Source organism: Podarcis raffonei, chromosome 17 (assembly GCF_027172205.1).
Source record: "Podarcis raffonei isolate rPodRaf1 chromosome 17, rPodRaf1.pri, whole genome shotgun sequence".
Lineage (NCBI taxonomy): Eukaryota > Metazoa > Chordata > Lepidosauria > Squamata > Lacertidae > Podarcis > Podarcis raffonei.
The window spans coordinates 591139-618785 of NC_070618.1; the positions used below are offsets into that span (position 1 = coordinate 591139).

General features: G+C 46.2%; 1 protein-coding gene across 1 annotated transcript; it reads right to left on the bottom strand.

The window, feature by feature from the left end:
• Positions 1-457: 457 nt before the first annotated feature.
• Positions 458-24740, bottom strand: FSTL1 (follistatin like 1). Its single transcript, XM_053370499.1, has 10 exons — positions 24650-24740; positions 16807-16911; positions 14554-14683; positions 13156-13188; positions 12204-12334; positions 10177-10295; positions 9455-9567; positions 4986-5096; positions 3188-3285; positions 458-1810 (listed from the first exon to the last, which is right to left on the bottom strand). Exons 2-10 carry the CDS (start codon positions 16900-16902, stop codon positions 1766-1768), a joined length of 876 nt encoding a protein of 291 aa, XP_053226474.1. The 5' UTR covers positions 16903-16911; positions 24650-24740; the 3' UTR covers positions 458-1765.
• Positions 24741-27647: the final 2907 nt, after the last annotated feature.

A 27647-nucleotide genomic window follows, 5' to 3' on the forward strand; every position in this document is an offset into this window, starting at 1 on the left:
TCTATCCTCAGGCCATATTTCCTAAAGTGATGGTGGTGAGAATTGAGAAAGTGGTTCCAACAGTTTGCAGGCATTAAGGAAGTCCATTTAGTTACGGGGAGGGGGCGGATCTTGCCTTTCCTTTTGTCAAAGTCTTCTTGAATCCCTGGAAGTTTTCACTACTGATTCAAATAGCAGTTGGGGGAGATTTACACCAGGGAGGAACGACATGGGGGAAATTGCTTTTGGACTTATTCCCAAAGATTGGGGCTATTCAGTAGGACTTGAAATTTCAATCTAGGATACAGTTTTCTCTTCAAAGATATGCACAAACAACAATGCTCCTGATGTTTACTATACCACTGTGGGGAGATTGAGTCCCCTGATTTTATTGCCAAAATTCCTAAATAGCATGGAACAGTCTCTGGCATCACACCAACAAATGCAATGTATTGATGGGTTTGCGTATTCTCCTTCCTTTACTTGGTGTTTTCCTTCCCTCCTTTGCTGGAGGTTCTTTCCTTTCACTGCATGGAAAAAGTTGTGTCAGCACTCAGGTCAGCAACCTGCTGTGCAAGTCTCCTTTTGGAAATCACAGAACCAGTCCCTAAGTAAAGAAGCACCGGGAACTTACACATCTTAGTGACTGCAGTTCCAAAATTGCTTCCATTGCATGAGGAGAAATTATACGTGTTTGCCCGACATAATATTTCCTTCCATTTAATGTAACAGGATTGGCCTTCAATTCTTCCTGAAGCGAATAATTCTCCCCCTCCCCTTCCTGAAGAATTGACCCTGTGGGAGACAGGGTCTCCTTTGAAAACCCCATCCAGCTCTAGTCATGCACAAACGAAGGCTCTTTACCATAAAGGATGCTGAAATATCAAATCCAGAAGGGCCCTGTATGCTCTGAGGCCCTCTGTGTGCTGCACGGATTTGACTTATTTGATACATGCAGCTATAACACAAAGCACGAACCAGGAGTACAGCATTTTTCAGTAACTATAAACAATATCTATAAATCAAAGATACAAAAAGCTCAGTTAAAAGTCATTACTTAAAAAAAAGAATCAGTGTAAGAATGTGATAAGAAAATATACTGTAGCACCTTTGCAAAGAGAGAGGGGAAGAAAATGAGGTCACTTTGGAACTCAATGCAGTGGGCTATCTGGCTTCTGGCAGAGATTTGGTCTGTGTTCACCAGGACCCCCCTTACACAGGCACAGTAAACCAGTCTGAACGGCCAGATACTCTTTGGGAGCAGAGTATGGACAGGAAAGGGAAGACGGGATGAAAGTTGTTCACGTGTGAAAACAGAAAAGCCAGTTATCAAGATCGTGAGGCATAGCAATATCCCGTGGAATATATGCTTAGCCATAGGCACTTCCTTTCCAAGTCCCTGCAGTTATGGTAGTAGCTTTTAGGCTGTCAGCAAAACTCAAGAGAGGCAGCAAGATCCCACACAGGATATGAGCTCAGGTGTCAGGGATGCTACACCCTATGTGCCAGAGCTGGAATTATTTGTGGTCCTCACTAATGCCCTCAGTTCAGTTCCTTTCCTCATTGTAAAAAAAACCAACCAGGATACAGAGGGGTTTCTCTTAAATTTTAAAAGAACCTATTTTTTTCTTTGCCCCCCCCTCCCATTGCTATACAATGTAAATATCTGTGACTGGGCAACAAGTCCTACACACATTTGCATATTGAAATCAGCACTGAAGGAAGACGGGTGGGTGAATCAGGCAACACACACCGGCTTCGGGCATCTTCCACTTGCGCCTTTCGCTTACATCTCTTTGGTGGCTGTTCGCTTGGTCTTCTCAGATGTCTCCTGGAAAGGAAAAGGAGAGAAATCTTATGCTTGCACTGTGATTTCACAAGCTGGTGCCAGGGTAGGGTGCCCACAGAAAGAAAAACCTGCTTATCTGGTCCGCTTTATATACTCATTTCTTATATTAACCACAGGACACAGTTCTTCCCCCACCCCACTAAGATCTGTCTGGGATGAAAACATGCTAAATAGGGAGCTGGAACAAATTTTCAAAATGTTTCCCTTCCAGAACTGTTGTATTAGGACCCAGAATCACACTTCTGATTTGAGTATTTGTCTATGTCAGGGGTCAGCAACCTTTTTCTGCTTAACTATGAACCATCTAACTGATCCATTCTTAAGGAAATCAGCCCTGAGTGCTCACTGGAAGGACAGATCGTGAAGCTGAGGCTCCAATACTTTGGCCACCTCATGAGAAGAGAAGACTCCCTGGAAAAGACCCTGGTGTTGGGAAAGATGGAGGGCCCAAGGAGAAGGGGACAATGGAGAACGAAATGGTTGGATAGTGTTCTCGAAGCTACCAGCATGAATTCGACTAAACTGCGGGAGGCAGTGGAAGACAGGAGTGCCTGGCATGCTCTGGTCCATGGGGTCACCAAGAGGCAGACACGACTAAATGACTAAACAACAACAATGAACCATCTGCAAAGGCCCCCTTGAGGGAAGTTTTCCTCTCTCTTGTAACACTAGTACTCAGGGCCACTTGATTTGTGGGATGCTATCCCCAGAGGCGCTCCCCGGGCACCTTCATTACATATATTTAGGCACCAGGTGAAAATGTTTCTCTTAGGCTTAGGCTGACTGAACATTCAACGGCCATTTAAATGTGTTTGTGAAATATTGGTTTGTTCCTGTTTTTGTTTTATTATGCATTTTGGGTTCTCTTTTTTATATTGTGAAATGCCTTGTTATCTTCAGGGGAAGGATGGTATACAAATTTAATAAATAATAGTAGTAGTAGTATTAATAATTATAATTATAAAGCACAACACAAATACATCCCATCAAGCACTGCCCACTAGTGTTGACAAGATACATCAAAATGGATTTTGGAGGCATAAAACCGGAAGTGCTTATGTGTGGACAAAGGTGCACAAATGTACACATGTACATCGTGTATGTGTTAAAGCTCTAGTGCGGACCCAGGCTCAGGGCAAGGGGTTCTGTCCATTTGCCTGCATAAAATTCCTTCTTGACTTTGGTGACCAGGCAAGTCACTAAAACAAAACTGGCATGAGTTATGTAGTATCCCTAGTTATTCTCAGCAGCCTCCAATAGGTACAGAATCTTATAGCTGTTCAGCAGAAAGACCTATAGAAATAAATATATAGCCAGCAGGTTTGCAAGGCAAAGAAATCTCTACAGTCCCCTTCCAACCTGATGTTTTTGCAGCTCCTGAACATATCTGGCCAGTTCTTCTTCAGTCATCTTATCTTCAGGCTGCTGCCCTTCAGACGGCACTTTTTGGTTCTTGCCTACAAGGATAAGTGGATTACACAACTGTCACAGTCGGCAGAATACAATGTTTAGGAAATTCAAGGCAAAGAGGGTAAGGGTAAAATCAGAGCACGTTCTACCACCACATCAAATTTAACACAAAGTGTTGGCTCTGTTGACCAGAAGACAGAAACCACTGAGGTTGAATACTAGCAAGGAGAAAGAAGTAGGCTTAGAAATATCTCCATACATATCCTATCATAGAGGTGTTCATGGTGAAATTCATAGACACACCAAATTAGTCTAACCTTTGCAAAAACCCAATTCCAGCTACCCTGGGGTAAGCAGCAAGAATACTGAAATGAACTTCCTTAATGCACCCAAGAACTAATGATGAAACCAATTCATCTCATTCTCTTCCCTCATCCCCACCTCCTTGGTAAGTATCTTGCAACCATTCACACAACCTCCCCAAGCTTGCGACAATCTTCAGGTAAAACAGTGGCACGCTACTAGACCCCGTTTGCCACTTGGTGCAATTGCTTACTACTTGGTGCAGCCACTTAAAATTCTCGCTGCTGAGCTCATCATGGCAGCCTGTCATCCTGTCAGACCAGCCTTTTCCAGCAGCAGTTAGTGAGAAAATTGAATGGGCCAGTCAAAGACTGAGAGGTAAAAGTACTGCCACTGGTTTAAAACATGATGAAGGAAAGGCAGATCATCAGTTTTATGCCTGGCATGTAGTGAGATTCAAAGAGAGGCAGAAGGAACGGTTACAAGACTAAAACATAAAAGAGCTGGAGTTCTCCCCCTTATAATGGGATCAGTAAGAGGAAACATAATCAAAGGGACTCTCCTCGCATAATAATAAGATGCCATCAAAAAGGAGCTGGGGTTTGGGCAGCTGAATAAATGCAAATTTTAAGCTGATCAAAGGCAACAGTGCGGTGCAGTTTTTCTAATTAGCTTATAGTTTATTGCCGCTTTGTGTGCCCCCTCCTGGCCATCAGTGTTGCAGCACCTGCTATTTATCCTGCCTGTTCAGTTCTTCAAGCTTCCCAATTGCTCTCCTTAGATCTAGAAGGTAAGTGCTTTAAATTCACCCATAGTGTAACCTAATTTTGCAGGAGGGTTCCTTGGGTAAAAGAGGAACAGGTTTTTATACAGTCATACCTTGGTTTTCGAACTGCTTAGTTCTCGAACATTTTGGCTCCCAAACACCGCAAACCCAGAAATGGCTGTTCCGGTTTGCAAACTATTTTTGGAAGCCGAATGTCTGATTGGGCTTCAAATTGGCTGCAAGAGCTTCCTGCAGCCAATCAGAAGCCGCGCTTTGGTTTCCGAACGTTTTGGAAGTCAAACGGACTTCTGGAATGGATTCCATTCGACTTCCAAGGTACAACTGTACTCCATTTTGAACCAGTTCCCATGGTCCTTTGATGCCTTCAAATAATTAATGGCCAAGTAGTCCCCGGAACTGAAGTGACCAAAATAGAACATTGGGAGTATACTGGGTACTGGTAGAAGGGTCTCTTCTATCATGAAAACAACATTTTCCGATTTCCAGGTTATAAAATAACTGATCCCAGCCCAAGGATGGTTCGTGGGATTTTGATCTGGAACTCCTTCTGCATTCAAGTACTTAGAGCAAAAAGCCAACGGTCCAGACATCACATTTCTTTCCTCTGAGGAAGAAAGATTATTCTAAAATGATCCAAGATTTCCTTGGTTGACATACCTTCGCAGGTCATGGCAGTACACACCCAATTCCCACAGGCACAGACACAACGGTTACACTCCACTTGGGTCTCGGCTCCATCCTCGTATGTTTCATCTTCCAGGGCACATTCTAGAAAGATCACAGAGAATGGAATATTGTCTCAATGTACAGTGGTACCTCTGGTTATGAACTTAATTCAAGTCCAGCAACTGGAGGAACGTGTAGCTACGCTCCAAAGAATTAGAGAGCTGGAGCTCTTCTTGGAAGCAACAGAGCACACCGTCTCCACCAAGGAGGAGACAGGGGACTCCCCTGAAAAGGAGGCTAGTTCACCAACACAGGAGCCAGATATATGGAGAAACGTGACTCAAAGAAGTAGGAGGCCCAGGGTTCGCTCTGATTGTTTAGAAATACACAATCGCTTTGAGGTCCTCTCCCCTAGCATGGAAGACGAAGAGCAGACTCCATTTGAGGATCTCTCCCTCATTACAGTCGATCAGGTATATGAAGACGAGCAGCAAAGTCAGTCCTCAGGGAATGTGCAGGCGACCTTGGAACGGACAGCTCACGGAAGAACCCCAACCAGACCTAAGAGGAGGCGTGTAGTGGTGATAGGGGATTCCCTACTGAGGGGAACAGAAGCAGTGATCTGTGGGCCTGACAAGATGTCTCGGGAAGTGTGCTGTCTCCCCGGGGCTAAGATCCAAGATGTAACTGAACGACTGCAAGGAATCATAAAACCCACTGACAAATACCCCTTCCTCTTGGTTCATGTGGGAACCAATGACACTGCAAGCAATAGCCTCCAGAAGATCAAAAGAGATTACGAGGCTCTGGGCAGGAAATTGAAGCAATTAAATGCACAAATTGTCATCTCATCTGTCCTCCCAGTTGAACGACGTGGCCCAGGGAGAGAGGGAAAAATAGTGGAAGTGAACAACTGGCTTCGCAAATGGTGTAAACAGGAACGGTTTGGATTCTTAGATCACGGAATGCAGTTTCTTGAAGATGGACTTCTGGCAAGCGATGGGCTGCACCTCACAACGGTTGGGAGGAATGTTTTTGCAAAAAATCTCAGAAACCTCATCAGGAGGGCTTTAAACTGACTAATGTGGGGGAGGGAGACAGTGCTCCTGAAGGTAGGAGTCTATCAATTGATGAAGATGATCATCCAAATGTCATAGACCGAATGGAGCAAACAGCACGCAGACCTAGTGGTGGGAGGAAAAAATCCTTAAATAAGAGACACGGGGGAACGATTAATGGACTTCAATGTCTGTACACTAATGCGCAAAGCATGGGAAATAAACAAGAAGAGCTTGAGCTCTTGGTACAGCAAACTAAATATGACATAATAGGCATCACTGAAACCTGGTGGGATAAGTCCCACGATTGGAATGTAATAATGGAGGGATACAATCTATTTCAGAGAAACAGACCAGACAAGAAAGGAGGTGGAGTGGCGTTATATGTCAGGGATGTGTATACCTGTGAAGAGATCCAAGATTTAGAACCTCAAAGCCAAAGTGAGAGCATTTGGGTCAAAATTAAGGGAGAGAAGAATAACAGTGACCTCATTGTGGGAGTTTACTATAGATCCCCAAGCCAAACGGAGGACATAGATGATGCCTTCCTGGAACAGATGGCCAAGCATGCAAAAGGAAGGGAGATAGTAGTAATGGGGGACTTCAATTACCCGGATATTTGTTGGATGTCAAACTCAGCCAAGAGCATAAGGTCAAACAGATTCCTCACTGGCCTTGCAGACAACTTCATTGTCCAGAAAGTGGGAGAAGCAACAAGAGGAACAGCAATTTTAGATCTGGTCCTAACCAATGTTGATGACCTGGTTAGTGGGGTAGAAGTGGAAGGATCATTAGGCACGAGTGATCATGCTCTTCTGAAGTTTACTATACAGCGGAAAGGAGCAGCCAAGCATACTAAGACTCAATTTCTCAACTTTAAGAAAGCCGACTTCATAAAACTTAGGGAAGTGCTGGGTGAGATCCCATGGACAGTAATACTAAAAGGAAAGGGAGTTCATGATGGCTGGGAGTTTGTTAAGAGGGAGATAGTAAAAGCACAACTTCAGGCAATACCATTGAGACGAAAACATGGAAGGTGCCTAAAGAAGCCAGGGTGGCTATCTAAAGAACTTTTAACTGAGTTAAGATTAAAAAAGGATGTGTGCAAAAAATGGAAAAGGGGGGAAACCACCAAAGAGGAATTCAAACAAATAGCCAGCACGTGTAGACACAAAGTCAGAAAAGCTAAAGCACAGAATGAACTCAGGCTTGCTAGAGAGGTTAAAAACAACAAAAAAGGCTTTTATGGGTATGTTCGTAGCAAAAGGAAGAACAAAGAAACAGTGGGGTCACTCAGAGGAGAAGATGGTGAAATGCAAACAGGGGACACAGAAAGGGCTGAACTCCTCAATGCCTTCTTTGCCTCAGTCTTCTCCGATAAAGAAAACAATACCCGACCTGAAGAATTTGGAACAAATGATTCAGCAGAGGAAACACAGCCCAGAATAACTAAGGAGATAGTACAAGAATACTTGGCTAGTCTAGATGTATTCAAGTCTCCAGGGCCAGATGAACTGCATCCAAGAGTATTAAAAGAACTGGCAGATGTGATCTCAGAACCACTGGCAGTCATCTTTGAGAATTCCTGGAGAACAGGCAAAGTCCCGGCAGACTGGAGGAGGGCAAATGTTGTCCCTATTTTCAAAAAGGGGGAAAGAGAGGACCCAAATAATTACCGCCCAGTCAGTCTGACATCAATACCAGGGAAGATTCTGGAGCAGATCATTAAGCAAACAGTCTGTGAGCACCTAGAAAGGAATGCTGTGATCACCAATAGTCAGCATGGATTTCTGAAAAATAAGTCATGTCAGATGAACCTGATCTCGTTTTTTGACAGAATTACAACCCTGGTAGATGAAGGGAACGCAGTGGATGTAGCCTACCTTGATTTCAGCAAGGCATTTGACAAGGTGCCCCATGATATTCTTGTAAAGAAGCTGGTAAAATGCGGTCTTGACTATGCTACCACTCAGTGGATTTGTAACTGGCTGACTGACTGAACCCAAAGGGTGCTCATCAATGGTTCCTCTTCATCCTGGAGAAGAGTGACTAGTGGGGTGCCACAGGGTTCTGTCTTGGGCCCGGTCTTATTCAACATCTTTATCAACGACTTGGATGATGGACTCAAGGGCATCCTGATCAAATTTGCAGATGACACCAAACTGGGAGGGGTGGCTAACACCCCAGAGGACAGGATCACACTTCAAAACGACCTTGACAGATTAGAGAACTGGGCCAAAACAAACAAGATGAATTTTAACAGGGAAAAATGTAAAGTATTGCACTTGGGCAAAAAAAATGAGAGGCACAAATACAAGATGGGTGACACCTGGCTTGAGAGCACTACATGTGAAAAGGATCTAGGAGTCTTGGTTGACCACAAACTAGACATGAGCCAACAGTGTGACGCGGCAGCTAAAAAAGCCAATGCAATTCTGGGCTGCATCAATAGGAGTATAGCATCTAGATCAAGGGAAGTAATAGTGCCACTGTGTTCTGCTCTGGTCAGACCTCACCTGGAGTACTGTGTCCAGTTCTGGGCACCACAGTTCAAGAAGGACACTGACGAACTGGAACGTGTCCAGAGGAGGGCAACCAAAATGGTCAAAGGCCTGGAAACGATGCCTTATGAGGAACGGCTAAGGGAGCTGGGCATGTTTAGCCTGGAGAAGAGGAGGTTAAGGGGTGATACGATAGCCATGTTCAAATATATAAAAGGATGTCACATAGAGGAGGGAGAAAGGTTGTTTTCTGCTGCTCCAGAGAAGCGGACACGGAGCAATGGATCCAAGCTACAAGAAAGAAGATTCCACCTAAACATTAGGAAGAACTTCCTGACAGTAAGAGCTGTTCGACAGTGGAATTTGCTGCCAAGGAGTGTGGTGGAGTCTCCTTCTTTGGAGGTCTTTAAGCAGAGGCTTGACAACCATATGTCAGGAGTGCTCTGATGGTGTTTCCTGCTTGGCAGGGGGTTGGACTCGATGGCCCTTGTGGTCTCTTCCAACTCTATGAGTCTATGAGTCTATGAGTCCGTTCTTAACCTGAAACCATTCTTAACCTGAGGTACCACTTTAGCTAATGGGGCCTCCCGCTGCCGCGCAATTTCTGTTCTCATCCTAAGGTAAAGTTCTTAACCTGAGGTACTACTTCTGGGTTAGCGGAGTCTGTAACCCGAGGTGCTTGTGACCCGAGGTACCACTGTATATGAAACCTGTGGCTTAGTGTGATATGTGGCTTATAACAGATGGGTACTGATAGAGCAGACTAAAGATTAATGACTAATCAGAGACAGGTTGATAAGACACTGGCTGGTTTTTGAGACACATTTCCAGCTCTAAATCTCTGCTCTTTCTACTCTTTTAGGAACCTCAGTCTCTCTCTGTGCAGACAAGGTGTTCCTACTTTTTTCTGATGGGTTGAAGGCTGGATTGAGGCATTTCAGAAATTCATTGAAGCTAAGCTTCCAGTCAGCATTCTCATCAGAGAGCTCAATGAGGGCATCTACGCACAGTCCCCTGCAAGAAACACAAAAAACACAAGCATCAGCCTAGAAGACATCACAGCAAAGCAGGAAAGGCTACCATGTTTACAATGAAATGTTGTCAAATCGTTTCACTTGGATTTTCTGAACATGTGAAGCAGCCCACCAGATTATCGGCATTCAATGGCTGCTGATTCTTCCTATGGTCTAAACATGAGCAACTATTCCTTCTCAGGTAACTTGACAAGTTCCACAATCATCACTGGCAGTTACTAAACACTTTTACAGGCAAATGCAGAAGAACAGGAATGTAGGGTTAGGTTCAAATACTTGGCCATCAGCCTTGCTGCTTTCAAAGCAGCGGTGACAAGGTTTTTTGCCTGGCAAAGGCCAAGAACGGGAGCTTTCTGACAGATTTGTCTACTGTTTGAATCAGCAGGATTCCAGATCATGACTAGAACCATCCTGTGATACGTACAAGCTAACAGCGCACTGTTTTTGCTTGTGTTCCTGTAAAGGAGGGGTGGACTGTGGGCCTAATTAGATCTGGAATGGGTCCCAATTTGATCAGGGGAAAGAATCATGAACCTAAGTGCTGTTTGTAGTTTGAATCTCATTCGCTTTGATTTCTGCCCCACGCTACCTGAGCAGCTTGTTGGTCTCTTGATTCACATAGGTGGTGATGTTGACTGCTGTCTCATTTTGTTCCACAAACTTCAGGAACTCACTGGAATCCAGGCGGGAATCCCCATCATCGAAATTCTACAGAAATACAAAGCAGCATGCAAGAGAGGCTGAAAACAACAGCGCTGCTTCTGTGGACCATTAGCTATTTCCTTTCACAACTTCCACCACTTGTTCACTTGAATGTAGCAGTGAATGACATGGAGGGGCTGTGTCGCTCACCTGACTTCCATGCAGGTGAATCGCTGCAGAGGGGGAGGAGTATAGTGGTGGCAAGGCTAGTGTGGTGTCAGTGCACTAGGAGGAACACTGGATTGACTCCATCAGTGTGTTTGTTCTGCGAGCATTCATGTCATGCTTCAGAGATGCACCTTTGGCCGTGCATCAGCAGAACAAAGCGATTAGAGTCTCTTACCAGTTTAAGAGTGTTTAATGATCACAGCAAAAGAACACAGCAGCCATTCTCAGAGCGAAGGTGCTCCCCATTAAGTTTGCCTCCTCCTTCCCCTGAGTCATCGTCACTTCCCCTTCTTGCGACCTGATCTCCCAACCACTGAGCCCCCGGCGTAGCAACCTTACCAGCTCTCCTTGCCCTTGGAGAGATAGGCTGGACCCTCTCTAGTGAAGGGGAGTCGGTTATCTCTTTTCCTGTTCTGCTTCTTCTAGCTGTTCCTCACTCAGCTCTTCCCAGCTGTTGTTTTCTGAACTATGTCCCTCTGCAAACCAATTCTCTAAATCTATAGTGCTCCACTGTTCCTGAGCAGCTTCAGGATCCTGGTCAGGAGCAGGAAGAGGGGGAGGTTCCCACCGTTCCTCTTCAGAGCTGTAATCCTCAGTCTGGTCTCTGGCAATCCAGCTACCATCACATTGCTCCCTTTCTCCACCTGGCTATGCTGGAGCGACTCAGCCAAACAGCAGTCAGCTGAGGGGCACAGTCTTACCGTTCGCTACCCCCCGCTGCTTGAACTTTATTTGTCAAGTACATTAATCACCTCAAGTGTAATTGAGATAGCATACAATGTATTATATGGCCATACTGGCCACTATAGGAGTCAACTCCTAGGGGGCTGTAGGGGCTTCGGACCCCACAATAAAATATTTGAGGGGGGCCGGCCCTCCACAAAGTTGATGGGCATTCACGTACAAATGGGATGTGTGCACTGCGCCATGTGGTTGATTGTGCAGGGCGGGACTTCTCTGGGCCCCCACAATATTTTACTCAAGTTGGCACCCCTGCTGGCCACTGAAGTTTAGAGACTACAGCTTTACGCTTTCCTTTTAGGGGGATGGATACAACTTGCTTATGTTCAGGTCTGAATGAATGAAAGCCTTATGGGCAGTGGGGAACAAATTCTCTCCCAAATCTGATTAGCTTGACTTCGCTGCCTCAGACCTCTACAGTTTTTTTCCATAGTAAGCTGCTTAATTTTCTGTCTTATTGAAAGGGTCCCAGCACTGTTTGTTATTTTTAGATTGTGTGGGAGACTGAAGTATACTTGACACAGTTCCACACACACACACCCCAGGGCCCGCTGTTGTCTGAGAGTATTAAGCTAGTCTTGCACATTTATCTGCAAATCAGGCATAATTGTTTTGTTGAGAAATAACAGTTTATCCAAAATGAATATACAGGCTAGAATAATCTATAATATGGTGATAGTGACTCTCCACGAAGCTGTTTTGTCTTCTGAATTAGCCATGTGTTTACTTGACGATTTCTCATTCATTTACCATCGTGATTAAAGGCTGCTAGAAGATCTAATGGAGTGTTTATTACAGAAGCCTATAATCTGATCACATCTCTTTTGTAAATATAGAAAAGCAAGTGAAGGCTAAAGGCAGAGGTGAGAATGTAGAATATTCACAAGCTAGTTTGCCAAACAAACTAGTGATTCAGGAAAGTTCACACTAATACTCTGAAGCAAATCTCTAACCGCCTCTCCCATCAGTTCACCATTTCTATTTTTCTTCTCCTGCCACCTGTACCTTGAAGTACTTGTCTAGGATTTCAGTGTAGTTGTTGCCTTTAGAGAACCAGCCGTCAGGAATGATCTCAGTCTCAAGCCACTGGATGACACGACGCCGGAGTTCGTCCCGGTCAGTCTGGTAACAGACAACTATTGAGTGACAAGAAAAGGGGAGAGTTGGACCAGGAATGTCAGAGAGATACAAGGATTTGAAAGTGGGGAGACAGCTAGATGGCAGGCAAGAAGCAGCGCAACATCTCTTCATCTCAAGAGGAAAATGGATCAGAAATCAGCAGACTCCCAGCTTAGGGAGTGAGAGGCCATGTTTATTTTCCTCTGCTGTTGAGGCACATGAGAAACCACCACTGATTATGCACAGTGCTGTTTTCAATGGGCAAGATGAACCAAATAAATTCTATGTTTTATTTCTTCAATCCAGAATATTAAAGGCGACAGTTCAGGAGCAGACAGAAGGCAAAATCTCTTTTGCCATTATCCACTGATCCTCAGTCAACCAGCTAGGCTTCATTTTTCATATTCTACTTGGCACATTTCTGTTATTGTTTTTTATTACCAGCCTGGTGAGGCACAGGAGCCAATACAACTGAACTGAGACTAAAAACAGAAAAGAAAAGGTAAATGGGGGGGTGGGGGAGAGACATAAATTCCCTTATCCTTGAATTTTGCACATGAAGTAAACACTGCAGCTCAAGATATAGAACATAGCTTAACCCCTTTCGTGAGAAGAGTGTCATGTCCATAGGCGAGATATTAACAATGATATGTTGAAAGAGGCAATGAGGAAGGTGACTCCTAGCCAGCTGGGATATAGAAGTTCCACTCTGTAAACACTTTTCCAGGCAGAATCTGCACTCAAAGGGCATTCGGACACTTTTCCCTTGACCTAATTGAACAAATGTAACATGAGGAACAGCCCACAGACTGCACAGCACAGGCAAAGGCATATTTACCTGGACTTGCAGCGGAGTTCTCAGGCTTCTTCTCTGTTTACAGAAAGAAATAAGAAAACTTCAGGTTGAAGGTACTGTAATGGTCTATGGTTTTCCTGAAGTACACCTCATATCTCCCCCAGACATTGCTGGGGGTGGGGGGCAGTATTCAAGTAACCCATCCCATCAATTCAATTAATTTCTCCGTGTGCAATAGGGCTCCCCACCCACCGCCCTAGTTCAGAGTCTGGGGGTCTTTCCTAGAGGAATCAAGAAAGGCATTTTCAAGTGCAATGGTGCTCACATGGCACGGCACTGGCAACCCTTGAGGAAACTACTCAAAAGTTTAACATCCTTTTCTTGACATTTTGGTTGACGCCCATTAAAAGTATTGCCCAACTTTTGATTCTGGAACATGATGGTGATGTTTTCCCACTTGCTGTCAGCTGCACTGGAGGTCAGGTGGAAATATAAGTATTGAAAACGAACAGCTTGTCCCTTACAGTATTGCAAGGAAGGTTCATGTGGCAGGACTCAGTAGCATATGCAGCTGTTCTTCTAGGGCTCCTACTTTCACCCGAGTTCAGCCACAAAACACTCAGCCAAGCTCCAGGGAAATCATCCCTGGTATGGCTGACTACAGATTGCAAATTCCGCCTACTTTTGACATTACTACTCATACCTTCCTCTATTTCCTTGTTACTATTCTGTCTCACAAGACCAGAGAACGATGTTTTTTCACCCCACAGTCAGGGCTGCACTGTAATGGGTTGGGCCAAAAGTCTTACGTCACAGTGACAACTGGCTCCTTGCTTTGTTGCCCTCACTTCTGGGGCCATCCAATAATAATAATATTATAATAATTTATTATTTATACCCCGCCCATCTGGCTGAGTTTCCCCAGCCACTCTGGGCGGCTCCCAATCAAGTATTAAAAACAATACAGCATTAAATATTAAAAACTTCCCTGAACAGGGCTGCCTTCAGATGTCTTTTAAAGATAGGATAGCTGCTTATTTCCTTCACATCTGAAGGGAGAGTGTTCCACAGGGCGGGCACCACTACTGAGAAGGCCCTCTGTCTGGTTCCCTGTAACCTCACTTCGTGCAATGAGGGAACCGCCAGAAGGCCCTCGGCGCTGGATCTCAGTGTCCGGGCTGAACGATGGAGGTGGAGACACTCCTTCAGGTATACAGGACCTTCAGGTATACAGGATCCAACACACTCTTTAGCAGCAATATTCAGTGGAAACAGGCAGGGAATGTTGTGGCACATTAAGTCATGTGCCTTTGAAAAACCAAAATGGTTATCTGGTGCCAGAATTCCCAAAGCTGGATTGAATTCTAATGTCCTCTAACCCAGGACTTCCTGGAGTAGTAGTTGTTCCAGGGGTACCCCAAACCCAAGGATCCGACTCACCTTTGCAGTGACCATCATAGTCCACCTGAATTTTGGAGCCAGTGAGGCAAGCATCACGATGCAGCTCACAGTGGTTCAGGTATGTCTTGCCGTTGCTGCCACAAACTGGCCTTTTGTGAGGCTTGCATCTCTGCAACAGCCACAAAAAGAAAATGACAGATCCAATATAACTAGGCTCCAAAGGTGGAAGGAGAAGCAGTTTCACACAGGCAATATAAATTAGGAGGGCTTGAGAGGGGAGGCCAAACTACAATTTACATAACTCAGTTTGTGCAGGATTTTCCTTCCTGAGTAGTGGGAACTTCCCCACCCACTACAAATAGCAGACATGTGGGGTCCAGTTTGGATCGGCACCACAGTGGGGAAACGTAGTCAGATCAAGGGTTACAATGCACAAATAAATAACTCATCAACAAACAGAAACAAAGGATCCAGACATGTCTAGGTTTTGATGAGATTAACTTCACAGTCTGAGTTTGTCCCAAAGCTCATGAATTCTTAAACTAATTCAGGGAGGGCCTGAATAGGGCAAGTGACATACAGGATAAAATCATATGCATACACTGTTGCCGCATGTTTTTCTTCCCTGATTAGAAGACATCCGCCCTCATTCTTCAAATCCCTCCTCAAATCTTCCACAAAGCCTTTAGCCATCCCCAGTGCTTTTTTTCTGGGGGGGATGCAGGGGTACGCATACCCCTAAACATTTTGTGAATCTTTGTACTTTTGTCCATTTACTATATTTATTTTCCTCGATTTGAACTATAAAATGGTGATTTTCTTGAATAAAAATGTGAGTACCCCTAAACATTTTTTTTAAAGCACTGGTTATCCCTGTTTTCCTGCCAACCTAGCAGTTCGAAAGCACACCAGTGCAAGTAGATAAATATGTACCGCTCCGGTGGGAAGGTAAACGGCGTTTCCGTGCGCTGCTCTGGTTCGCCAGAAGCGGCTTAGTCATGCTGGCCACATGACCCGGAAGCTGGACGCCGGCTCCCTTGGCCAATAAAGTGAGATGAGCGCCGCAACCCCAGAGTCGGTCACGACTGGACCTAATGGTCAGGGGTCCCTTTACCTTTACCTATCCCTGTATTAGCTTATTGCAGGGGTCAGCAAACTTTTTCAGCAGGGGGCTGGTCCACTGTCCCTCAGACCTGGGGGGGGGGCTATATTTTTTGGGGGAAAGAACGAATTCCTATGGCCCACAAATAACCCAGAGATGCATTTTAAATAAAAGCACACATTTTACTCATGTAAAAACACGCTGATTCCCGGACCGTCTGCGGCCAGACTGAGAAGGCGATCGAGCCGGATCCGGCCCCAGGGTCTTAGGTTGCCTACTCATGGCTTATTGCTTTAGTTCTCATCCTTTATGGAAAACTAAGCCCCACTACATGTAACTTACTGAACTGAAAGCATTAGTCTCTCCCTATTTGTGCTTATTTACATCTTCTCCCTCCTCTTCTTCTATCGCTTCCTGCTATAATGTGGGCAATATATATTGTGGGCAAATGCACATTAGGGAAACTTACGTTAGTGAAACAACAACTAATTATGAGAATCTTTGTCACAGGCTGCATCAAACAGGTGCTTATGACGGTTCGCTAAGTACAGTGGTACCTCGGATTAAGTACTTAATTCGTTCTGGAGGTCCGTTCTTAACCTGAAACTGTTCTTAACCTGAAGCACCACTTTAGCTCATGGGGCCTCCTGCTGCTGCTGCTGCGCCGCCGTAGCACGATTTCTGTTCTCATCCTGAAGCAAAGTTCTTAACCTGAAGCACTATTTCTGGGTTAGCGGAGTCTGTAACCTGAAGCGTATGTAACCTGAGGTACCACTGTATACTCCACATACCAGTCAGAAGACCAAAATGATTTGGAGGGAAGCAGCATAATAGGATGTGCTGTTAAGTGCTCAGGAAATGTGATGTTGGTACAATGAAAGAGCCACCTTGAAAGAAGACTTGAGTCATCGATGCAAAAAAGAAGCATACAGTGGTACCTCTGGTTACGAACTTAATTTGTTTCGGAGGTCCATTCTTAACCTGAAACCGTTCTTAACCTGAGGTACCACTGTATGTAACCCGAGGTACTGCCGCACATGCAACAAACCAAGAAGGCTGTGCAGAAAATCCCCAGGACCACAGAGGAAGCAGGAGGGAGCACACACCAGCCACTACCACTAGGCGTGCTGGTTTTCCACATCTGGGATGACACCAGCCTTTGATCTCGGCGGTCCCAGGACTTCGCTTACCTCAATGCAAAGGCAGGTGGGCTCACTCTTCTCTGTCACGGCACACTCCCGGCCAGCCCCACAGAAGACATTAGCACAGATCTTAGATTTGCTCATCAGCTCCTCCTGCAAGGCATAAAAGGAAAAAAACAGTTTGGAGGGGGGGAGAGAAGCCTTCTTCAGATAAAGACTGAGTCTTTTATTTAGCTACTACATTGATATCCTGCCCAATAATAAAAGTTACGGGTGGCCAACAATGAAAGAAAAACTTTAAGAGGTAAAAACCCCAAACAGCAACCAATAATTGCAACCTTCTCACAGATCTTAAAAGTTCCAGAAATATCAGAAGAGCCACAGATCACTAGCAGATTGAACAAGCCTTTGTGGGTGATTTGTTGACTTTAGCTGGCAGGTGTCAATCAAAAAGTTATTGACACCTTCTCAGTGCCTTTGCCAGAAAATGGATTCTAAACTACGTGGTTACATGCACATCTTTAAATGTTGCAGCTTTTCCATCAATCCAATCTGCTGCTGTCCTAAGATATCTTTCTCAAAATTAAAATTGAACAAAGGGTGTCTTTCTTATTCATTGGGAAGCGCAGCAGTTAAAGCACTAGGCTGTGAGCTCCTGTTGGCAAAAGGCCACTTTGAGAGGATGGGCCACAACAAGCCAATTAGTCGGGGTGGGGAAGCAGTGGCCCTCCAGATGTTGTCAGCCATGCTGGCTGGGGCTAATGGGAGTTGCCATCCCACAACATCTGGAGAACCACAGCTTCCCCACCCCTTAGCACAAGTTGGTCTGAGAAGCAGAGAAAGCAGAAAAGTTAACCTCTGCTCTCTGAGCAAAATTTCACAAGCCAAGATGCACTAGAATAACCAGAGAAAATACCAAGGCTACCAAGGTGCGTTTTTCAAATTAGACAGGGAAGTTTTTATTGTTGATTCAGAGCCATCTCTCAAAACTGAAGAGACAGGCCTGTGCATCTGTGGTTATGTGTGTGTTATTGTGACCATCAAGAAGGCTGATCGCCGAAGAATGGATGCTTTTGAATTCTGGTGCTGGAGGAGACTCTGGAGAGTCCCATGGACTGCAAGAAGATCAAACCTCTCCATTCTGGAGGAAGGCTGATCGCCGAAGAATGGATGCTTTTGAATTCTGGTGCTGGAGGAGACTCTGGAGAGTCCCATGGACTGCAAGAAGATCAAACCTCTCCATTCTGGAGGAAATCAGCCCTGAGTTCTCACTGGAAGGACAGATCCTGAAGCTGAGGCTCCAAGACTTTGGCCACCTCATGAGAAGAGAAGACTCCCTGGAAAAGATCCTGATGTTGGGAAAGATGGAGGGCCCAAGGAGAAGGGGACGACAGAGGACGAGATGGTTGGATAGTGTTCTCGAGGCTATGAACATGGAGTTTGACCAAACTGGGGGAGGCAGTGGAAGACAGGAGGGCCTGGCCTGCTCTGGTCCAGGGGGTCACGAAGAGTCGGACACGACTAAACAACAACAACAATTGTGACCTGGAGTGCAAGGAGACTGGCATTAATGCCAACCCCCTTCACAACAGTCTGAGCAAAGGGGAAATAACAGCTTTGAGTCTATTAGTTCAAGCACCCCACGAAGCTTCTGTATTAAAATGTCCAACTCTGACAATGTTTTCCCAGCTTGTCATAAATGTTTCTCCACCCTGCTTCACTTTCCGAGACCAGCCAAGCGCAAACTCCACCCATCTTACATCTTACATTCTTGGCTCTCATACTTTCTAACAAAAACCAACCGCAAAATACACCCCCAGGAGGAACGAGGTCGCTGCCTATTCAGTCAGACCTCAAGTCTCCAGGAGGCTGGCCAATCAGAGCATTCCAGAGTTACGTGGTCACAGGGGCTGAAACCATTGTTTCAAAGGAGCAAGAGGCTCCCAAAGGACCTGGCTGCACAACCCAGAACAGCAGAACATGCAGCTCCCCTACCCTGTCAGAAGATTGGAATGCCCTTTAAAAGGCAATATTGCAAATATGGACAAGGAAAGTCACAGCAATGTTTTTATTCCTCTTTTAGCAGCTTTTGAAACTTTCCTAGCACCAAACAGTTGAAACCACACGAATGCAACAAAGACAATGGAAAATCAAATGCTGGAAGCTTCCTTCCCTTGCAGTGCCTCTACTAAAATGTTAAAATGCTATGAACTTAAAAAATAAAACCCATTCCATGTGCTAAACTTAGGAAATCAGAGCACATTTTAAGGAGGACTTAAAGCTCAATGCCTAGACTTTCTTTTACAAAACTCCACTCTTGGAACAATCTGAAGGCATCGAATTGTTTATGTAAAAGGTTACATAAGAACATTGAATCTGCATATTCTTAATATTCTCAAAAGCTCCAGCCTGATATAAGAACTCTCGAAACAGAAGTGAAGATCAGGCAGCAGGCCAGGACCTGCCCTAGGCTTAGGTCACTCTGCAGAAGAGTTTATCTTCCCTCTTCACCAGCTGTTTTGCAGTTCAGTTCTTCTGAAGCCTTCCCAGAAAACTGGCCCCAAACCATCTTGTTCTCTACAATTATATTCTACCTTTCCTCCAAGGAGCTCAAGGCAGCCTACATGGCTTCTCCTCCATTTTATAATCACTGCAACCCTGACAGACAGCAGTGAGCTTCATAGAGCCTGCACCATCTTAGTCTGGCTCTTCAGGACCAGACCTTGTATCATTTAATGCCAGCTAGGAGCAGACCAGCAATCCAGCCTCACCTCACATGTGTTCGACATCTACCACTTCAACCAGCAAACACACAACTGCTAATGGCAGGTGTGTGTCATGCAACACAATGCATGCCTAAGTATGCTTACTCAGGAGTGTGTTCCACTGTGTTCAGTGGGGCTTCCTCTCAAGTAAATGTGGTTATGATTTCTTCCTAAGACCATTTTTAAAACTAAATTTATTCACAGCGCTGATCAAAATTCCAGGTCAAAAATCAAAATAGCACTACCAGGGCCACACTATTGGCCCTCTGACCAAAACAGTGACAATGACCCTGAAATACAAAAAAGGGATCAGGGAGGCAACTAAAGTAGAAGATCTTCATGCACAGGAAGCCACATTCCTACATGTGCACACAACTCCCTCTCACACACACATTCAAGATGTGTTGCTAACACACTTAGGAGAAGTTAAGGCACTTACAGATTCACTCAGTGTGATGAACCCAGAGCGAAGTGCTCCAGAAGCTCTGCATCTTGGTAATCAAGATAGCCCCACAATTAATTGATAGTTGCTGTAACGATGAGCTCCTATATAAAATCATAGAACTGTAGAGTTGGAAGGGATCCCTAGAGTCATCTAGTCCAACCTGCTGCAATGCATTTGCCACCTATGCCCTCATCAGGTCAAGTGGTGCAAAGTCCTGCCCAAGTGGCATTTGCTGCTTTGTGTACAAAGAATGTATAAACGTTTGCTTGGGCGCAGACTAGTCACGGCAACCTCTCATAGTTGCAGTGTCCGTCCTGCACCTGTAAAGGCAATGTGACTGCACAGGCTATGCTGCAAGCTTACATTTCCTTTTTTTAAAAAAGCACTAGAACCGATCACTCTGGCATTTTTGACGTCCTTCTTCAGTATACCTGCCCTGCTTTGGTCTGGTGGACCAGGATACTCAGGCTCCAAAAGATGGCAGTGGAGCATCATCGAAGGATGTGGGAGGAGCCTGAGAACTGATTTGGAAAAACAGCTAGATGGCAGCATTGTCCCTCCATCAGTTAAAACAAAAAAATTTTTTTCCTTCCAGTAGCACCTTAAAGACCAACTAAGTTAGTTCTTGGTATGAGCTTTCGTGTGCATGCACACTTCTTCAGATACACTGAAACAGAAGTTGCCAGATCCCTCTATATAGTGAGAAGGTGGGGAGGGATATTACTCGGTTGTTCGCTACAACTACCTCCTAACTGCTGTGTGCTGATGAAACAAGTGGGGCGAATGAGTTTGAGCTCTGTAGTGGTGATGGCTGCAAAGAAATAGCATTTCTCTGCCACCGTTGCATTTGCACAGAGTTGCCCAACAGAGCTTTTTCAAGCAGTCAAAAGTCCTGCTACATCTTGGTCCACTCAGTAGCCTTTTGTGACCAATTTGCACAACACTTTACAGATGAATTTGCCCAGTTGCATGCCGACACAGAGGTCAGTTAGTTGATATAACTTTGGCTCCTGCTTATCCGGATTCATTTATTTATTTAGATCCCCCCCCATTCTGCCCTTCTAATGCTCAATCCCCCACTTTGGGCGGTTATTTGCACAGCCCAGGGAAATGGGCAGACAGGATCCTTGGAGGGGAGAGACCTCCTTGCTGTGAGCGATTCTAAAAGCTGCCCGGGGGACTGGTCAACAGGATAAGGGCATTTGTAACTGTCTCCTTATTCCAAGAGGATGTGGTATTGCAAAGTTTAGCTACTGCAGAGCTCTCTCCCTCCTCCAACTCTCTGATACATGTGAGAACTTTCTCTTGACCAAACTGTACTGGTGGAGCAATACTCCCTCGCCTTAGCAGCTGGGATCAGCTCTCTGCTGGTGAGTGCCAGGCCCCCCATTCCAACCACGGATGTGAAAGCCAAGCCTTCATGAGGACTTTCTCCCTTGCCGCATCACAGCCTGGCCACACAGAACAGAACAGTCACTGCACCCACAGGGTCCCACTGCAACCCCCTACAGGGGCAAGGGGACATATTGGCTCCATCGCAGCAGGAGGGAGGTTGAAGCAAGAACATCTGAAGAGCACCACTCCCTTCCTCCCAATCCCCAAACACTCACTGTTCACCCAGGTCCAGGCACCATGCACTACAACCACTGATCAATGTTTGCTTGCCTACTCAAGGCTCCAGGGAGGGAATACCAACAAAGGTGGCATGAGCTTCTCCTTTACAAGAAAAGCTACCTCCCGTTTAAGGGCAGATTAAACAATTCCATTTTAGCAAAGGCATAAACAGGCAGACATATCTTGACCATTTTACGAATGTGATGGAAAACTGATGTACTTAGTAAGAGAACTGTTACTTTGGCAGGAAGATTATATGGTTTCTGGTTACAAAGCTTTTTCTTATGCAAATAAAGCAATTTACTGATCAAAGGCGCTCTTGTTCACCTTGCCATTACCATCCTTGCCAACGACAGCATCCAGAGCTGTTCAGGAACAGCCAAGAGTTCTCACAACCTGTCACATTTTCCAGACTCCTAAGCACCTTTCTGCCAAATTACAGCCAAAGAGGTCACAATATGTAGCACATTCTTTCTTGGCTACATACTGGAAAGGTTTTGCATGAAAGCAGCTCAAACCAAGTGGTGAAAAAGCTGCTTGCTTTCAAAGACATTAGAGGCATTTCTGTGTTACAATTTCCCCAGTTTGGGAGCTTGTGGTGATCAGTGGAGCAGACCAGACTGCTGGATTAATCTGAGAGTGTGGCTAAGAAAAACCCTCTCCAGCAAGACACACTTACGAGTGCACTAAGGAATCCCAACATTTGCAGAGAGAATGATCTTATTCTCAAGTGACACCTCCTGATCAGTATCACTCCCGAGTCCTCTGCACACGGCGAACTCAAGCACTGCGCCAGGGGAAAAATTAACACCGACATTCAGCCCTCTTCCACTGGCAGAAGACTCTACTCCTACGCCAGTGGAGCACTGCCAGCACATAGGACAAAAAGATGGCAGAGGTGGAGGCATGGTGAACAAGGAACAAGGAACAAAGCTCGGGAGGAATCCTGTGCTTACTCAGGGCTCATTCCTACTCACTGTGATGGCACAGCAGTAGCATCCTGCAAAAGCTGTCATTAACATTAAAGCGCACCCTTTGGAGACCATTTAGGTTCTCTCATCAGGGAGCCTTGCCAGGTGCCTAGCCTGAAGTTTTCCTAGTGACAAGTGAAAACTTTTTTATTTGCCTTTGCCTTTTGGGTCAGGGACAGGGAACTTGCAGCCCTTCAGATGTTACTGGACTCCAGCTCCCATCAGCGTGTCCAGGATGATGGGAGCTGGAATTCAGCAACTAAGGGTGCAGGTTCCCCACTCCCGTTCTAGAATCTGTACGCTTTTAATCAGACTCTGATAACCTCTTTTTTTATAGGCTCCTCTCCTGCTGTGTTCTCTGGTCTCAGGGCGTAGTTCAAAGGCACGGGAGTCAACCTCCTTGCTGAAGCTAAGCAAGTGTGCCAGGACAGAAGACTCTAGGGAAGCCACAATGGAAGAACAGCCAGAAGCAAATGTCATAGACAATTCCATGTTTTTCATGTATCATTTTTCAAGTCGTGTTTTAAAATATTCTGCCAGGCACATGGAGAAGCTTTTACTTGAGAGTGGGGTAGAATATGGGGGTAGGGGAGTGGAAGTGGAAGAAAGGCTGCAATAGGGGTCATCCCTGGGGATACATTGCCCTGCAGTAAAAGCGCCTTTTTGCCTCCACTTAAATAATGTTGCATGTTGTTGTTGTTTTGCAGGGGGGAACAGGACAAATATGACAATGACAACCTAAGTAAAAAGCTTTCTCTTATCCAAAGGAAACTAAACTTGGTAGCGGTGCCCTTGAAAATATCATCGCTTAGAACCGGGGAGCCATATTTCGGTACCTTTTACCGAAAGCCTTTATTTCTGTTTTGTTACCGGTCCAAAGCCGAATTCACCATCTGCAGTTAATCTATTAAAAAGGGGCAGTGGGAAACCCACTAGGGACCTCCGACCTCCAGAATGCACATTCTGTCCTTTTCGCCCGCTAGCCCACAGCAGCTTGAGTTTATTTTCTTTAAATCACTTCCACATTTCCCAGCCGTAATCATCAAATATTTTGCCTCTGACCTCATTTTCAGGGAGGCTGCAACTCTGGGGATTCAGACACCATTCCTTCATTCCTGGTCAAGCAAAACGTTTGGCTTTTGAAAGAGAGAAGAGTCCCAGCGAAAATATTTGTGGAGAAGCAGATGATCCTCTAGCAGGGCTTCCAAAAAGTTTTTTAAAAAAGAAGGGAGGTGGTGGCATTGCCAAGGCTTTATGAGGAGACCTCTGAGACCTCATTTTGCTCACGAGGTCTCCTTAAGGGACCGTGAAGCTGAGGATTGCTTCCCCCCAAAGGAAACTCTTAAAAACTCTTTCTTAAAAGAAAGGAAACTCATCTTCTCTTCCACATGGAAGCAGAACTACAGTGGTACCCTGGTTCTCAAGTTTGAATACCCTTGGTACTCAAACAACTTGGAACCCAAACACTGCAAAGCTGGAAGGAAGTGTTCCGGTTTGCAAACTTTTTTCAGAAGCCGAACGTGCTCCGTTTTGAGTGTTATGCTCCTGATTTGAGTGTTACACTGAGCTCTGTCTGTTTTCGCTATTTATTTTACATTTTCATCGCTGCGGCTCTTTCTGTTTTTGTGACTGTGTGGAACCCAGTTCGGCTCCTGATGGATTGACTGCATGACTGCAAGTACATCGTTCATTGCTTTCATTTTATGGATCCTCGCTCTCCTCAGGTAGCAGCATTCAAGTTCAATTGCTGTTTGAGGGGTTGTTTTCCAGAGTCTGGACCGGATTAGTCCGTTTTGCATTCCTTTCTAGGGGAAAGCGCGCCTTGCTTTTGGAACGCTTTGGTTTCTGAGCGGATGAAGTTTGAGAACGAGGGCGGCCCTGGATCAAGTCTCTTTTGCCCAAAAGTTCTTTCCGTCCCGAGCTTCTCCCGCCCGCTTTTGTTCCCCCCCCTCCGGGCGCCTTTCCCGAAAAGGGCCTCTGGCATCCCAGCCCCCCCTTCCTCCCCGAGCAGCCAAGTTCCTTCTGGCCGAGACGGGGCTCGGGGCGCCGGGAAGGCCGCCTCCCTCCCTCCGTCCCTCCCGCCCGGCATCTCCTACCTCGGCCGCCCGGAGCCCCAGGAGGGTCCCGGCCAGGACGGCCACGGCGAGGCTCCTCCACAGCTGCTGCAACTGAGGGAAAGAGAAGAAGAGAAGAGCAGCTTAGTCGGGGAAACTGGCCCGCCGCCGCCGCCTCCTGCCTCCCTCCCTCCGGCCTCCCTCACCATCTCGGCTGCTTCCTCTTCGGACTCGCCGGACTTGCCTGCGCGCTCCTTCGCCTCTCCGCCTCTGTGCCGCCGAGGCTGAGGGGAAAGGCGGCTCCTCCCCTCGCGGCCCCCTCCTTCTCTTCGCCTTCTCTTTCTTTCTTCCTTTCTTCCCTTCCCTCCATCCCGCCCCCTCCGCGCAGGGAGGGTCGCCGGGGGCGGGAGGGAGGGAGGGAGGCCGGCGCGAGAGGGGCCAGCTGAGCCGGGGGGGCTCCCAGGCGGGGGGGGCAACTGGAAACATGGGGGGGACCAGTTTCCCCACTTTTTTTTTTCCAAAGACGTTTTTCCCCCTGGAAAAAAGGGGGGAAAATGTGCGTGGAATTTTCAAACTATATCAAACTGCTTTTTTCAATTTTTCCACACCCCCCGGTTTCCCCCCAGTTTTTACTGGGTTTTCCCCCATGCTGGGATCCCCATGTGCCCCCCTTCCGTCTCTTCATGGCGGGGCATCGGCCGCCCCTCCGCCAGCCCCCACTTCCTTCCTCTCTCTCAATTCCAGCCTAGCCTGGAGGAGAGAAGCGAGACCCGCGGACTTGGCCTCTCCTCGCCCACATCCCCACGTCGAGCAGCTGGGCTAATTGCTCATCGTCTAACATTGTATATGCCATCAAATGCCAACAGTGTCCTTCAGCTCTCTATATTGGACAAACAGGCCAAACCTTACGCCAAAGAATAAACGGACATCAATCGGACATCAAGAATCACAAGACAGAGAAACCAGTAGGAGAACACTTCAATCTCCCAGGACATTCTATACAAGATCTCAAAGTAGCTGTTTTACTACAAAGGAATTTCAGAAATAGACTGGAAAGAGAAGCTGCTGAATTGCAACTCATTACCAAACTTAAAACCATGGAGAGACCTGGTCTGAACAAAGACATTGGATTCTTATCTCATTATACATGACAAAGCCATTTTTCACCTTCTCACCCCTTGCTTTTTCCTGTAAGACCTATTGCAGTCATTAAGAGTCGTCAACAGGCTCATCACAGCTATCTGCCAATCACCCATTCCCACCACCCTTCTGAGTAATACCCCTCCCCACCTTCTCACTATATAGAAGGATCTGGCAACTTCTGTTTCAGTGTATCTGAAGAAGTGTGCATGCACACGAAAGCTCATACCAAGAACTAACTTAGTTGGTCTTTAAGGTGCTACTAGAAGGGAAAAAAATTTTTTGTTTTGAATATAAGAGAGAGAGAGAGAGAGAGAGAGAGAGAGAGAGAGAGAGAGAGAGAGGAAAGGGCAAGTGAACTTCACCTGGTCCCCACTGATGCACCGCAGTAAAATTGAGGATAGAGGGAAGTCGGAGAAGTTGGGCACAGTAGAAACCTAAACTCAGGCCTGATTTATGAGTTTGGAAGACAGCATTCTTGCTTGTGCATTGTTCAGTGTAACCAGTTTCACACTTCAATTGGGCTCTCAAGAGCATGGCTGTTCAGCTACCTACTTCCGCTCAGAACAATGCATGTATTTCAGTGGCATAGCAGCATTTGTCGGTGCCCGGGGCACGTGTGAGGAGTGGCGGGGTGTGGAGGGTGAGTGGAGCCAGCCCAGTTCTCGCCACTGGAGTCAACGCTGCGCCACCAGCCTGCCTGCGTAGGGGGGAGCCCAACCAGCCCACGCAGCCCTTGGCAGGTGAATCCCCTCGACACCCACAATGAAGGAATGCCCGGCCAAGCCATGCTGGGCTCACCCCTTGCCCGTCTCCGTAGGTGGCCATCCAGCAAGGGGGCTGGGGATGCAGCGTCGGGGCCAGGTCACACCCCGGGGTCCAGAGCCCCTGGTGGCAGGCAGGGCAAGATAAGGATCTTGGGGTGGTGTGGAGGTGTGTGTCTGGTTTGCACCCCCTTAAAATTTTGTGTCTGGGGCCACGCTTCCTCCCAGGCCCCCAGACTACGCCCCTTGCAGCATCATTTCCCCGCTATCCTCTCCTTGGTATGACCCTGGAGAAATCCAATACTTGGTCATTCTTTTATTTAGAATTGCTTCTGGATTCCATATATCTGGAGTGATCCCTCATTTCCCATGCACCTATCAACCATGTTCACAGAACCACGGGCGTAACCAGGGGGGCGGGGGGCAGCTGCCACCCCCCCAGTGCCAGGTTTGCGTCGTGTGTTTTTTTGGTACAGAAAATATTGGTTTAGAGTGTAGAGATCTTTTCTATTCTATTTAATTCAAGACGGTTCTGGAAGCTTCTCTGTGTGATACAAGCTGGAAGTTTCTATTCCGCCTGGAAACATGCAGAAGGTTCCTGACGTTTGGGTTATTCCTTCAGAGAAGCTGATTGCAGCTGCTTTAAACTGGTCCTGTTATCTCTCCATCTCAAAGTCATGCAGCGTACAATAGCAGCCCAGAGGAACCTGGTTTTCACTGTCTGTCTCTCCTTCCTTCTGGTGTGGGGGTCCGTATAGAGTACGCTTAGTGCTAAGGTTTTAGTCTTTCCTGCAGCTGGATTTTTGCTATGCCAATCCTGAGCTTATGGATTGGAACTCTTATGCTCATTTACCTTCAGTAAACTCTGCTGAATGGAGCTGATTGCCTCTGAGTTATCATTTGGGAACCCTGCATCGTGTTTGAGCTTGCACTCTACAAATTATATGTTGAGGTCTGCTCTGGAGATCAAGATGGAGCAAAACTATGACACAAGTAAAACAATAGAAATCAGTTAAGTGACCAATCAGGTTGGCTCTGCCTCCCAACTAAGTCCTGCCTCCCCCCAACAAAAATCCTGGCTCCACCCATACATAAACCCATAGAATTCAAAGGGACCTCAAAGGTCATCCAGCACA

Excerpts from the sequence above, each read along its gene's own strand:
- FSTL1 (XM_053370499.1), bottom strand. The coding sequence starts at position 16,902 with ATGAGCAAATCTAAGATCTGTGCTAATGTCTTCTGTGGGGCTGGCCGG. Across the intron at positions 13,189-14,553 it reads CTATGATGGTCACTGCAAAG|AGAAGAAGCCTGAGAACTCC; the intron begins GTGAGTCGGATC and ends TTCTGTAAACAG. Across the intron at positions 12,335-13,155 it reads GAACTCCGCTGCAAGTCCAG|TTGTCTGTTACCAGACTGAC; the intron begins GTAAATATGCCT and ends GTCACTCAATAG.